This window comes from Monopterus albus, unplaced genomic scaffold, assembly GCF_001952655.1.
Source record: "Monopterus albus unplaced genomic scaffold, M_albus_1.0 scaffold48.1, whole genome shotgun sequence".
NCBI lineage: Eukaryota > Metazoa > Chordata > Actinopteri > Synbranchiformes > Synbranchidae > Monopterus > Monopterus albus.
In genome coordinates, this window is record NW_018127928.1 from 370,293 (window position 1) to 384,732 (window position 14,440).

Here is a 14,440-nt window from a genome sequence, read left to right on the forward strand (position 1 = left end):
TGCATCATCTTTTGGCTTTGTAACTCAACATAATCAAAGAATTTTAATGTAAAACAATGTAACAATCACTTCTAATAATCAACAGATGTTTGCATTTGCCCTTTACCTTTATTACATAAGGGTTAACCCTGGTGCCCTGTTTGGGTAAATAATACCCATTTTCGCTTTTTATATGAAGAAAAATATATGAGTAATTATTTTTTCAAGCTCAGACTCAATGGCCTTGGCTCAGTTTGTGTGAAGAACATATATCAGAACACATTTTCAATGACCACATACTGCACCCCCACACTTGCATTTACTGTGGTGTACTGGAACTTTGACCTGACTAGCATACTTCCATCACTGTGTATCTATCATCAATCAAAAACGGTGTTTTCTGCCCTCCAGTGGTCACTATCAGCAACTACAGCTCCACAGCAACAACAAACAAGCAATTGAGCCAGGAATACTGGTCTGTACTCATTGCTGGAGCGTAGCGTTATGGCTGCATGTGAAAAATAGGCTCATGGTGACACTTGTAGCTTAAAAATAGAGAACCCACAATGTCTTAAATAAGGGATAATGAGAAAACTAAGTACAACATTATCACATATGAAATAAAGCATTTAATATAACAATTAGACACAAAGCTGGTTCACAATTTACAAGGAATATTACAGAATAAACACCATGTTGTATTCAAACAAATATGCACATTTGACAAACTATCTTCTAACTATTCGTAATATTAATGGCGGTGTACAAAGCAGCCTGAATGACGTCCTCAGCCGACGTGGTGAGCTGAAGACAAGACAGGTAATGCTGGGGGGAGTTGAGCTCAGAATGGAGAGGATGCTTGGCACATGACAGGTTGATGCTGAGCCTGCTGTGTCTTTACAGACATAATCTCAATTTAAAAGACAAAACAGCTGCTCAGCTCAGTCTTACTTCAGGAGTCCAAACGGTTGCGGCTTTAATTTCATGTTATAAAAACCTGGTCCAGCCAAACATTTATACATATATAAAACTGACATAGGTGAACAGTCCTGAAAGCGAGACCACAAATCATTTCCCCAAGTTCAGCAAAGTCCATCTCCTGCCAACAGTTACACATCTGGCTGGTCTTTGTTGTTGCTCAGGTCAGCAATATATTTCCCTGGAGAAGAAAGATGTCAGTGAGTTGGACCATGATCAGGTTTGCCACATATCAAGACATCATCCACCCTGAAGTAATGTAGTAATGTAACTCCTCTAGAAAACTGGTCGACCCTCTAACCCCCATAATCTGTTGCAAGAGTATTTGAATATTGACCACAATGACTGGGGTCTGATAAATGTATAATGCTAGTGTGCCTTAGGTTGGAGCAGAGGGTAAAAGGTTAATTGGACTAGCTGATTCCTACAGGATTTGTTGACCCCATGTACAGTAACCTGTGTACAGATCTGACAGACAGGGTAGCTGACTGCAGTGGATAAAGGTGTATTACAGCATATTCATTTTTAAAGTAATATTTCTTAATAAAACTATCAGCCTTCCAAAACCTGAATGCAACCATTTTTAACATCTGACTGATGACTTGGTCCAGTGTAGTACCTGTGTGCAGCAGCACCTCTCCTCAGTCCTCCTTTAGGTTGTCGATGAGGTCTTCTGTCTGCTGAGCCAGCCTCCTCTTCTCAGCCTGCTGCTTCTTCAGGGCCTTCTCTGCTTTCTTACTCTGGTAGATTTTTGCCCCCGCAAAGGCCAAACACAGCAGCAATGTCTTCAGGGCCAGGATGTAGAGGAGGACGGGGAAGTTATCCAAAACCTGAGGAGAGTTTATGTTCGAGGAGGACTTATTTTTCTATTTGTCTGCCTCAAGATAGATCAAAATACATTTCTATGGAGGAAACAGAGCTGTACTGATTTCACGACAGTCATCTTTTGATTTTTCTTCCAGACATAACTTTAACTCAGCAGGACACTCTCTTGACTAGAGTAGACTAAGCTTATTTTTGTGACTATTCAATAAGAAATGAAATAGGGGTAAAGAAAACTCTGGAACAGTCAGGGGCCCAGGAGAAGACGTCCCCCCACGTCCCCACTTCTCCACTGAGTCCTCAGCTGCCTACATAGGAGCTGGGAGCTAAATTTGGCCACAGAGAAGGGAGGTGTTGTGTGAGAGGGGGAAGCAGCTGCACAGCAGTCACGCACAATCATGCACTCATTGTTCCTCACCGTTAACTGTGACTAAATTGTCTATATACATGCTGACAAACATAACACATCACACAAAAGGTTTTAAGACATTCATAATCTGTAAAGCTCACATTTTAACTCGGCATATATTCAACACACCAAGTGACATGTATTTCAATCATTTTTTGAACTGATCCAACAGCTTTAGGTGTTATTCTCAAGCTAATTTCTAGAATTGCTATTAACGAATATCCAAACAGAATGTCTCAAAGTTTTCCGTTTAAGGCATGTCTCGCGTCATCTGTCACAAGTCTTACAAATAGATAAATAGTAAATCGAAGCAATGGTTAAATAGTGTGTAGGTACACTATACCGTCTTTCTGCTTGTTGCTTTTATTAAGTTAGAGTTTTGCTGTGAATAGTCAGGCAGTGCCATTCACTCAAATTATTAACTGCTCAGTTGTAGTGACATTAGCATTGTGCTAGTGGTGGTTCAGACAACCTTCAACACAAAAGAACAAAATAGAAAACAGCTTTTGAACTAATAACAAAACCCAGAAAAGATATCTAGAAACAATATATTTTAGTTAGTTTACCTTCCAGTTGATCATTTTAGCTTCTGTAAGTGTTGGCGTTTCCTTTTCACTGTGACAGCCAAACAGCTATAAGGGTTTAGCTGAAGAAGGCGGGGCATGTACTCACGGACCAATCGAAATTCTATGTCTGTTGGCCGCAACGTATGGTGTGTCCCCAGCTCAAGGGCAAATTTCCGGGACCGGTATTTGTTTACAATGTAAATAGTGTTGGTCAACAACCGCAGCATTATTATAGACGCATATAAATGTGATACACATAACTTCCCGTATGGAAGATTCAGTGAAATAAAAATTTTAAAATGTAATTATCATTTTTTTAAAGTTTTTAAATGCCTATTTTAGGTATTTACTATTTTCCACATATCCAGATTAATGATTAACAAAGATTAATTCATGTTTCAGATATACTCGATGGAGTTTGGGACATAAATATACTTGTGGTATAATACAGCATGCCTTAGTTAGAACATATATTAAACTCAAAAAAAATGAAGATTGCGCGTGCACCCCCAAAGTCACGGTGGCCGAGAGGTTAAGGCGTTGGACTCGAAATCCAATGGGGTTTCCCCGCACAGGTTCGAATCCTGTTCGTGACGCTGTACAGTTTTCTATCAAAAGCACGGTTTTGGCTAACCAGCTCCTTATAAGACTCATACGTGATTTTGCAGAAGTGGCACAGTGTGCTGTAGCTACTGATTTATTTCAGGGGTTTAATGTGTTATTTGAAGACTGGCCTGTACTGTCTTCAATGTTTTGTTGCAATGCATAACAGTATTTGGTATTGCATTCAATACTAGGTGAGAGGGAAACGGTATTTCGATTTTCGGTATGTCCTGCACATATAGTGAATTGACAATAAAAATCTTTGATCTTGATCTTTATATGCACAGAGGGAATGGTAACAGTTTTAATGTGTAAACATCACAGGCTTTGAAAAGAAAGTGAGGATGCTTCCAAAAATTGTATGAGTATTTTTATTTATCAATAAATTAATGCAAAGTGTGATAAACAGAAAAAATACGCAAATAAATCAATATTTGCTCCTGGGCAGACAGTTTTTCAGGTACTTGGCAAGTTTGTGGATCCAAACATCTTGGAAAACTTGCCACAGTTCTGCTCCGTGTCTTCTATTTCTTCATGTAATCCCAGACTGACTCTATGTGGACATCAGGTCTTTGTGGGGGCCAGTATTATTTGGTATTTCTAAAAGATAACAGTACCCTCACTGAAAAAAACTGCAGCACCTGACAACTTTCATATCGGATTCCACCTGCTCCATAACACACCTGATGTGTGCCAGCTGTAACCTAAAAATATGCACTGGGTTACTTTTACAAAACGGTGTAAATGTAGGTCAAGGATACAATGAACTTGCATCAAGAGTCCATCGAATTCCAGAATTAAAAAAAAAAAAAAAGCATTTTTATAGTAATTTTCCCAGTGACTGTGGTGTTTTATGTTCAAGTACTGTAACCAACACAACAGTCTAACGTTCAGAGTAACATGAAGGACATTAGTCAGCACACAGATGTTAAGCATTTGCTAGATTTCATTAAAATACATTTTATTTGTTACAGTTATCAGAATAACAGATCCCACAAGTTCCAGAAAATAATACATGTAATATACAGTATGACAACCAAAAAAAAAAAACAAAAAACAAAAACAAGATAATGACTGGACACTTTTTCCAAGATCTGAAGAATGAAATAAGCAACTACAACCAGGGGCCTTGTGTTTTGTTGCTGTGTAATTTAAATGATTGTCACCGTGGTACAAAATAAAATAAACAGTGTACATACACTGCACAGAGAACACGTGCAAACCCAGCTACAACACCAGGTCAAAGAACAGATTGCACATTTTGTCATTAATATACCATGACCACAGGTCAAATAAAGTGATTAGCTATTTAAAATGATTGCTGTAGTTGAATAAAACACTAAAAATCACACATGTAGTAGGGGATACACAATAGAATAAATAGGTCAGGACTCCATGTCAGCCCTCAGTCCAAGTGGAATTTTAATATTGTTATTCCCATCGTATTAAACGTGTCAAATTCCTAAAATAAACTACAGGCCTGTTCCCACTGGGCTGTTTTACTGAGCCTCACTTACAGTAATTCATAGTTAACTTTAAAAAAAAAAATCTCTGGAATCAATCTGAAGCCACAAAGCCCAGATTTGTAGATTTTAAGTGTGTTGGCTTCTCCTGATCTGCTTTTTTTTTTACATGAAGGTACGAGCAGAGGATGCCATGCAGTGTGTCCAGCTACATACAGTTTATACGAAGCCTCACATGCTGTCAGCTGATAACTTCCTCAACAGAGATGAATATAAGACAAGAATAGACCAACCCTTTTTTTCTGCTGTCTTTAAATCCTTACCTGGCTGGACGGCCACATTCCATCTACATCTGTCCAGAGTTTACCCATTCTTTGTTATATCCATCTTCAGTCCATCCAGTCATCTGTCCAACTCCGTTACACCAGTCTTACCACACACCGATCCACTGACCTGTCCATCCATTTCCTCTTACTGCCAAAACAGGTCAGATGAGAAGAACAAAACCAAGCCTGATGGATCTTAGTCCTCTGTGCCACAGAGCTCCACTGGTGCCCAGAAACTATGAAAACACATGAATGAGCCACTGTTGCACTGGTTGACATGTTGTATTATTATGAACATGGGCACCAAAAACACATTAATATGTGTTCCCTTGCAGCTGAAACCAGTCTCCAGCCAATGCACTGTTTATGCCTATTTGAGTAATGTGTGCTAAAAATTACAATGTCCAGCTGTTTTAGGAAACCACAGATTTTCTTTTAAACAACATCTTTGTGATATGCTTTTAGAGCCACAGATGTGCACAATCAAGGTGGGAAAGTCAGAAATGACCGAGAGCCGAGCTGCTGGCTTTGTGCTTTTCATGGGATCTGGTGATAAGAAAACACCAGGCTTATCTTTAAGGCAAAACATGCTGTTTTCTTTCTTTCGTAAATAGATTTTACAAGCTACTGTCTCTCTTTGGTGATATGACCCAAGTCCACTTTAATGAGCAGGCTAAGCTCAACATCAAGGATGCTTTCAGTCATTTGTGCTAATAAACAAGTCCATTTGCATCTTAAAACTAAATCTAACACCAGAGCTACACATTTGCCTGTGCTCTGCATTTTCCTTGATAATAAATCTGTGATTTCACAAAGCACACAGAGGTTGCTTTGTGTCCTTAGAGATGTTATCAGCCCAGAATGTGATCTTAACCTGAGTCCTCGAGGAACAAACAACCTTCTCACCTTCTGCACTATCATGAATAAATCTTTTCATTCCTGACATCTACCTCTGCAGCAGATGCATCTTCAAAATCTTTAAGTTGGTGATGTTCCATCTGACATGGAACACCCAGCATATTATGGAAAGCACAATCAACCACCTGAGAGCCTTGTGTCTCATGTCTGGGTGGTCCTGCATTAAAGAATGTGTCCTCTTGTTCAGCACTATTCAGGCACAAAGTATTTGTCACTAGAAGTAGGGTGTTGCTATAAATATCCTCCTCTGAGCCATGCTACTGTTCCCTGGTAACTCGCTCACTAGAGAGGAGACTTCTCTGCAGAGTTGCAGCATTTCTTATCTTTTCTGCTTCATGCTCAGGAAGTCTCGCTCCTCAGACAGGCTGTGAGGCTCAGGGAGGAGAAGCCTCTGTGTTGTATCGCATCCTCCCTCTCCCATGATGACGTGACAGCAGATGTGGTCAGTAGCCCCCCCGGTGGATCGTCCTGGACATAGTGAGCGGCAGTGACACAGAGGAGAGAGAGGACACCTCCCAGTAGAGAGAGCGAGACAGGAAGAGCTGGTAGAGGACCACCATGGAGATGGACTGGCAGAGGATCACACCGATAGTCACCACCTACAGAGGAGGAAGACACGGCTGAGAGGTATGCACGCTGGGGGGGGGGCAAAGGAAACAGCAGAGCCACAGCTGGTTACTATTTGTGTCTGTCTGTCCAGATGATCCATGAATACATGCAAACGCTGTTCCAGTCAGTGTGAATATACAAGAATTCGTATGCCAAGTCAAGACCAAACCTGCAGCTGACGAATGTTAACATCAGTACCTTTCGTGGTTTTTTGCAATCAGCCTATGATGTGTAATGTGAAGTGCACATTTATACTTGAACGGCTACAGACCTTCAACAAGGTCACATTACCCTTCCTAAAACCTCCAACTCATACAGACTGATCAATGTATCACTTCATGGTGCTGGTTTGCTAAAATGTTTATGTCTTCAGACCTTCTCCCTCTGGTGCTCGTTGAAGATCACAGACATGAGGACGAGGACGGGGTGACAGAGGAACCACAGGAAGCAGCCCTGCAAGAAAGAGCGCATGAAGAGCTGTAGGTGAACATGTCTGTCTGAAGGCTGTGTTACTGCACACTGCAGCTTACCTTGCCAAAGCTCAGGTAGAAGTCTCTCTTCAGAGTGCTCCTCTCAGTGGAGATGATCTGGTAGAGCACAGAGGCCAGCAGGAGGGCTAAGCCCACTCTCAGAGCCATGAGGAGGAGACCTGCCAGACTCCGCTGGGCGTGGTAGCTGTGGTGGTCACTCCCTGACTCTGAATACTGCTCCCACAGGAGCAGCACCCCCTGGAAATAACAGCTGTGCTGAGGTCAGTCTGAGATTTATATGAAATCCGCAGGCTGGTTGGACCATATTCATAACCAACACCCAAAATATAAAAGGTATTTATTTTATCCCAGGGCTCCTAGTTTTTGGTTTCACTCTGGAGCGCATCACTTTTATTGGAACCAGATTCCAATAAAAAAATAAAAACAACAAAACACGATCTGAGCGAAACATTAGTTTCATTCTCAGTGTAATCCTGTTTACCTGAGTAATAACACCACCAACAGCGACAGCTGTGGAGGCTGGAGACTGTTCCCACTGCAGAGGTCTGGACTGAGGCTTCCTGCCCCGACTCAGAGTCCAGCCCATACACAGACTCAGTAACATGTACAGCATGGACACCTGGGACACCATATCCCAGCCTGCACAGGGGCCGAAGGAGTGAAAACAGAGACGGGACACAAATCATAAATCTGATGTCCCAGAGAAGCTCCTCTTATTCTTATTCTTATTACTGAATCAAATTTTAGATGCTGATATAAATATAGGTGGAAGGAAAAGACATGGTGACATACACTCTGCCAGGCTGCCCATCAGAGGAATACCAACACCGTCTCGAGAATACCTGCAGAGCACAAGGGGAGAGAACAGAAAACTCTCTGTCAGTCTTTTCAGAACCAGGTAGTTCAGTTCTATTCAGTACAGCCTTACTTATCTGTGCAATTTTTACACAAAAACCTAAAACACACAAAGTAACAAAGCCGTACAAAACCATAAACCAGAGGCACTTGAGACGGTCTCCAGTGCCACCACATCAAAAGAACATGCGTGAACCCAATACCAGATGCAGCTCAAGTGATAAGAAAACTCCATGTCCTCCTAATTAAGCCCATTTACTTTGCATACTGTATATGTACACCTGTTGTCAATGTGTTACTTTAATATGCTAGTGATTTCCACCAGTTCCTGGGAATTCAGTGATCCTCGGCAATCTGCAAATTGATGCAGAAAGGTGCTGCGTGAACAACAGTGTAACTGTCCCAGTGTAAACTAATACCTAAAGACTCAAAAAGACAGACAGCAGATGGGAGGTTCATTCCTTAAAACATAATATGGAAAAAGCCAATTGAAAGTGCATCTGAAAGTGGAGATGAGCAAAGCCAGTCTCCAGCCTACTTACACCTTGTTAACTAGTTATCAAAACACCATTTACCGAAGAGAGGCCACCTTGAGGAGTGTGAATATTCATTTCATGGTCAAGGTAATTAAGACAGGAACAACAATTGCACAAATGTATGAATGTTTAAAGTGCCTTGCAAAAGTATTCATACCCCTTGAACTTTTCCACCTTTTGTCACATTACAACCACAAACTTAAATGTATTTTATTGGGATTTTATAAACCCGATTCCAAAAAAGTTGGGACACTGTACAAAATGTGAATAAAAACAGAACGCAATGATGTGGAAGTTTCAAATTTCAATATTTTATTCAGAATAGAATATAGATAACATATCAAATGTTGAAAGTGAGACATTTTGAAATGTCATGCCAAATATTGGCTCATCTTGGATTTCATGGGAGCTACACATTCCAAAAACGTTGGGACAGGTAGCAATAAGAGGCTGGAAAAGTTAAATGTACATATAAGGAACAGCTGGAGGACCAATTTGCATCTTACCAGGTCAATTGGCAACATGATTGGGTATAAAAAGAGCCTCTCAGAGTGGCAGTGTCTCTAAGAGTCTGGAGCCGCAAAACATAACACAGTTTATAAACTTTTAAAATATTTTAATCTTTTTTTAATTGTACCTGTTACAACAGAATACAACAAATAAAAGTGCAATGTGCATGCATAGGCCTACTAAATATTGTAGGAGAATAATTTGTGACCTATAGATGAAGCAGCGGTGAGCAAGACAGATAAACAAGGAGAAAACCAAAGGGAGGCAGCAATAATGATGACGGGGCTTTATGATGTAAAAGTTCTGATGGGAATTGCAGCTGCTGGACCAAAGGAACAAAGCAGATGTGTGTATGTGTGTGTGGGGCACTGATGTGTATGTATGGGAGAGAGAAAGCTCTCAGATCCTTCTCTGATGTTTTCTCTCTGAGGAACAGTAATTGTGATCCTGTTAGAATCTACAGCCCACAGGGACCAACATGAAGACATCACACAAACATACATGGCTGCTTGTTATTTGCCGCAATGGACCAATGAAGATGCCACACATGTAAAAGTGCTGTCACTCTACTTGCCCTTCCACATTTGGATCACTTCTTACTTCCTCCCTGTCTCAGAGGGAAGTGCTTTGCAGTATTGAGACTGACACTGGCCTCAGGAGGGATATGTTCATATACGTGTTGGGAATGGAAAAACCAGTTTGTCGGGTTTGGGGAAGTTTTCAATATCATTCCATTTGTGCTTTTAGCCAGATTGGCCTTCTGACGGGCGACTTCTTCGAGATCTGCTGTCAGGCTTTTGAACTTGGATACCCAGAAGTCTTTATTCGCTATGTCGACCAGTTCAGTTTCAAGATCGGGCTGACTTATCTCTGTGAATGTGGATATGTTCAACAGGGATGGGTCGATGTCCAGCGGTGTGACAGGGAAGGACAGAGTGTTTTTTCCTTTCTGAACTCGCTGAATCTTTCTCCAAATGCAGCTTGCATTGCCACAATTGCAAGGTATAAATAATCACAATTTATTTGATTGTCCTCTTCTTTGAACTCTCTCAGGGAGGGGAAGTGAGAGAGCTACCTCTCTGTACATCTCTGGCAAACATCGTCATCTTGCGCTCAAACGCCACAACATCCTCCAGCAACTGTAGGGCCGTGCTTCCCTTTCCCTGGGAAAGCGCGCTTAAATATCTACCATGAAATAAAACTTTTCCAGCCAATCAAGGTCTCCCAGTTCGTGATAGCTGAGGCCTTTGCTTTCTAATAAGGTTTTGACATGTTCCAGACAAGCAGCAAAGCGTTTCAGCACGTCTCCTCAAAGGGAGCCACAATAAGGAGGCTGAAGAGCCGCCTGCATGTGGCTCTGGAGCCGCGGGTTGCCGACCCCTGTGATAGACCAGCACAAAGTATCGCATACTTGTGAAGTGGAAGGAAAATGATACATGGTGTTCAAGATTTTTTACAAATAAAAATCTGAAAAGTGTGGCGTGCATATGTATTCAGCGCCCTTTCCTCTGGTATCCCTAAATAAAATCCAGTGAAACAACTGCCTTCAGAGTCCACCTGTGTGTACTTCAATCTCAGTATAAATACAGCTGTTCTGTGAAGGCCTCAGAGGTTTGTTAGAGTTCAAGGGGTATAAATACTTTTACAAGACATTGTATTTTGTGAGACCCTCTCAAACCACTGCTCCTTCCTGTGATGGTGTTGACGCTGTCTGGTAGATGTGCACATTCATGCTGAATCTACCTGGCCAAATGGATGTAGTTGCAGAGAGCGGAGCAGCCCTGTAATGCCAGCGCTGTGGTCAGCACTTTGAGGACGGTGTGCATGGGACCTCCTTTCCTCAAAGCCTGGTACAGAGGCTGGAAGTAGATACAGCATGCTACAAAGTAGGCCAGCAGCAGGAGGAAGTAAAAACTGTGGAGACCTGAGGGACAGAGAGAATAAAACAAGTCAAGAGGAAACACTGGTGCTGCAAATCCAAGTCACAGTAACTAATTATGTTACATTATTATGTCACATCTATGCATTATGCAGCTCTGAGACACACACTTTCTATCTTTCTAACTAACTTCATCAGGTGCAAGATGCCACCCAAGTAACAATGATTTTAAATCGCATACAAACTCCGGCATAGAAAGGTTTTGACCAGTCACTGGAACAGCATAAGCACCTCCCACCACCCTTCATCTAGACTCACCTCGACTGACGCAACTAATGAAGTCACATTTCCTGTACAGATGAAGCTGCTGAACATGAAATACAACACCAAGCTCACTAAGACATGTCACCTGTGGTGGGGGGAGTGTTGGGGATGTCTGACCTGCCTCCTCTGCACTGAAATGCTCCAGAGGACTTCCAGCTGAGTCGGCGTTGAAGAGTAGGAGAGTAAAACTGAGATCAGCGTGTGAAGGAATCACTGCACTGTCCTGAAGGGACACACAGTGAACAAGGAATAAACACTGAAACTGGAGAGAGAGCAGCAGAACAGGAGTTTCTCTGAACAAACACCTACTACTATTACTATCAAGTATATTAATAATAATACCAGTTATATTTTTCTGCTTTTTCTACTATTTTATTATATTTGTAAATAGGTTGAATACCAGGAAGCACCTGACACGTGTATCTGTCAGCGTACAGGGCCTGCCAGGGCGTAGGTGAGGACTGACGGGGGATGGTCTGGTTGTGTTCTTCCTGACTGAGAGAAACTGAAGCAGGAGGAGGAAGAGGACCGGGAGACAAGGCGTGGATGAAGGAGAGGAATAAGAAGAAGAAATCAATATGCACTACATCCATCAGCACTTTCCATTAGCTAATGCTGGGCCTTACTGGTGAACCGGGCTCTAGAGAGCCTCTCAGAGCAGCTGAGGTTGTTCAGGTCTGAGTCCATGTCCTGATACAGCAGCAGCTTGGACTCCTTCTCTGTAGCCAGGGCAGAGTTGTCCAGCCGACACACCAACAGACCATTATCACCTAGACAAAGACACAGACAACGGTATTAGATCAATGGGTAACAGAAAAAAAATGATCCACAGTTTCTTTTGTAGTGTTTATGTAATGTAGTGCAGGCAAATGGGGGGTAGCAACAAGATTTAGTGTTCAGTCTCCACCGGAGCCCACCCCTGTACACATTTTCACTGCTGGCTATTTTCCCAAACATCCATCCATCCATCCATCTGAGATTTCACACAAAACAGCTGTTCAGGAATAAAGTGCAAACTGGCTTCAAAAGTCCTGCCTCCATCTCTCTACCTCTACCTGCCAGTCACTGTGCAGTGCGAGTGCTGGCTTATGGTTTGGTAATAAAGCAGAGCCCACCTTAAGGTCCATCAGGTCCACTGACACTGTGCTGTAATGATGTAAATCAAGACAAACTGACTAAAATTACATTTTAAAAGCACAAATGCCAAAAATTTCTCTGGTTCCAGCTTCTAAAATGCGATGATTCCCAGTTTGTCTCCGTTTTATGGCATATTTGTGGGTTTCAGACTACACATCACCTCAGGCTCTGGGGCACTGTGCTGGGTATTTTTCAACATTTTTCATCTCAAACTTTTACAGATTTTTTATTTTTAAGCAGATTTTAGTTTAGAAATCAAACTTCTTATAATTATTTTTATTTAGAACTTTTTTTTTTTTTTTACAATGAATCAAATTAAATTTAAACTCTAAAGTTTTATAGATTTTTATAAATTAAACAATTTATACTCAACATGTTAATCACTAATGACAAAACAGCAAGTTGCAGCCTTATTCCCATGAGGACAACCCTGTAGAGAAACAGTGTGTAACCTTCAGGGGCCCTAGGAGTCCTGGGACTCCATGGCAGTAGTCTCCTTCTCCTAGTTGGTAATCCAGCCTTGCTTCTACCCATAAACCCCTGTGTTTCACAATCATTTCTGACTTAACCCTTTTTTTTTAACTGAAATAAGTTACATGGTTGATGATAAGTTGAAACTAAAGAAGCAAAGCAACCAAACACACACTGTGGCATCTCTCTGACCTCCACATCTCGGCCAGAGCTTCAGAGGCTATGCAGATTTTAACCAGCCAGTCCTGCAGTAAGCATCACCCTGGCAGCTCCAGAGGGGCTGAAGCTGATGTGTGGCCTCCCTCACTGGGTGTGCAGGGCAGGAGAAAGGACTGCTTCTCCTTGGATCATTTGAAGGTGCAAGGTTCAAACTCACAAATAAGTTTCCTAGAGCAACTTTATAAAGCACTCACTAGGTCTTAAAAACAAAAAATCTGGAAAATACCTATTTGCTATTAGGTGGCACAAAGAAAGCCAAAGTAACGTTATACAGAGCGATGTTAAGGATGTTACTCATCAGATAAATGATGATGACTTGCTAGCTACACCCATCAGTGGCACATTAAAAAGCTAGAGAACAAAAACAGTGGGTTCCATCCACACATGGTAATCACATCAAGTTTAAATGAATGCTGACTATAGGCTAACCATACACTGCTGACGTGACACGTTAGCAGCATCGTTAACGTTACCTTGGTACATAAATTTAGTGATGAATTGACCATTCTGCTGTCTCGCCACCTCGCTCTTAAAAAGTCCCGTTACAGTTTTCCCAAACGTCTCCGAACTGAAAAGCACTACAGCTACGAGCGTGGCTAATAAATGCACCATTTTTCCTCTGTGCAGTTTAACTATATCAACAAATAAACCTTAGCAAATCAATTCAATGAGCCACGACTCCAGAAGTAAACCAGGTGTGTCAAGCTATTCAAAGTTAGCCAGAACGCGACCGGAAGTCACGTCTTTCTGTCCTCACATAAAGGTTTTATGCTTATATCTAAGAACTATTTAAGATGAATTAATTGTTATGATGTACAGAATGACACAAAGCATGAAGGCACTTGCGGGATTTTTTAAAAATTAAATGTGATATAAAAATAAAGGTGTGCTTGATTATAAAATTTATAATTGTATAACACCAGCACTTTTCATTAAAGTGGGCTTTATGGCCAACAGAGGTGGAATAAGGCTCTAAAATACTCCATTAAAGGTAAAAGGCATTTAAAAAGTGTATATACCGGTAAGTAAAAGAACATAAGTGTTACCAGCAAAATGTACTCGGAGTATCAAAAGTAAATGTACTTGACCCATTTGACTTAAGAACTATTATATATTACACTAATATAGTGTTATCAATGCATTGGTAGCACTTTAATCACTATTTTGACAAAAGCTGTTCATCACATTCTTATTCTGAAAAAGCTTTTAGACCTTATGTCTGTTGCAGCTCACTTGCTTGACACGGTTGCCTTGCGCAGTCGGCACCGTGGAGTTTGATTGACTTGGGATTCACACAATCAAAAAGCACTAACTTCATACGTCACTCAAGACAACAAACCAGAGA

General features: G+C 41.4%; 2 protein-coding genes and 1 non-coding gene across 3 annotated transcripts; 1 reads left to right on the forward strand and 2 right to left on the reverse strand.

Moving 5' to 3' along the window:
* Nucleotides 1-606: 606 nt before the first annotated feature.
* On the reverse strand, nucleotides 607-2,870 carry smim11 (small integral membrane protein 11). The gene is made up of 3 exons (XM_020600720.1): nucleotides 2,755-2,870; nucleotides 1,577-1,787; nucleotides 607-1,138 (listed from the first exon to the last, which is right to left on the reverse strand). The coding sequence occupies exons 1-2, from the start codon at nucleotides 2,767-2,769 to the stop codon at nucleotides 1,599-1,601; spliced, it is 204 nt and encodes a 67-aa protein (XP_020456376.1). The 5' UTR covers nucleotides 2,770-2,870; the 3' UTR covers nucleotides 607-1,138; nucleotides 1,577-1,598.
* Nucleotides 2,871-3,268: 398 nt separating this feature from the next.
* On the forward strand, nucleotides 3,269-3,350 carry trnas-cga (transfer RNA serine (anticodon CGA)). Its single transcript has one exon. It is a non-coding gene; the product is annotated as a tRNA-Ser (tRNA).
* Nucleotides 3,351-4,201: 851 nt separating this feature from the next.
* Nucleotides 4,202-13,839, reverse strand: gpr180 (G protein-coupled receptor 180). The gene is made up of 10 exons (XM_020600749.1): nucleotides 13,569-13,839; nucleotides 11,895-12,038; nucleotides 11,679-11,773; nucleotides 11,386-11,491; nucleotides 10,809-10,989; nucleotides 7,957-8,006; nucleotides 7,646-7,803; nucleotides 7,204-7,401; nucleotides 7,049-7,126; nucleotides 4,202-6,663 (listed from the first exon to the last, which is right to left on the reverse strand). Exons 1-10 carry the CDS (start codon nucleotides 13,705-13,707, stop codon nucleotides 6,508-6,510), a joined length of 1,305 nt encoding a protein of 434 aa, XP_020456405.1. The 5' UTR covers nucleotides 13,708-13,839; the 3' UTR covers nucleotides 4,202-6,507.
* Nucleotides 13,840-14,440: the final 601 nt, after the last annotated feature.

Bases quoted from the DNA above. Each gene is read 5' to 3' on its own strand.
- gpr180 (XM_020600749.1), bottom strand. From the start codon at position 13,707: ATGGTGCATTTATTAGCCACGCTCGTAGCTGTAGTGCTTTTCAGTTCG. The intron at 8,007-10,808 runs GTAGATTCAGCA...TGTGCTCTGCAG, and splicing joins AACTACATCCATTTGGCCAG to GTATTCTCGAGACGGTGTTG. The intron at 7,804-7,956 runs GTATGTCACCAT...GCCCCTGTGCAG, and splicing joins GATGGGCAGCCTGGCAGAGT to GCTGGGATATGGTGTCCCAG.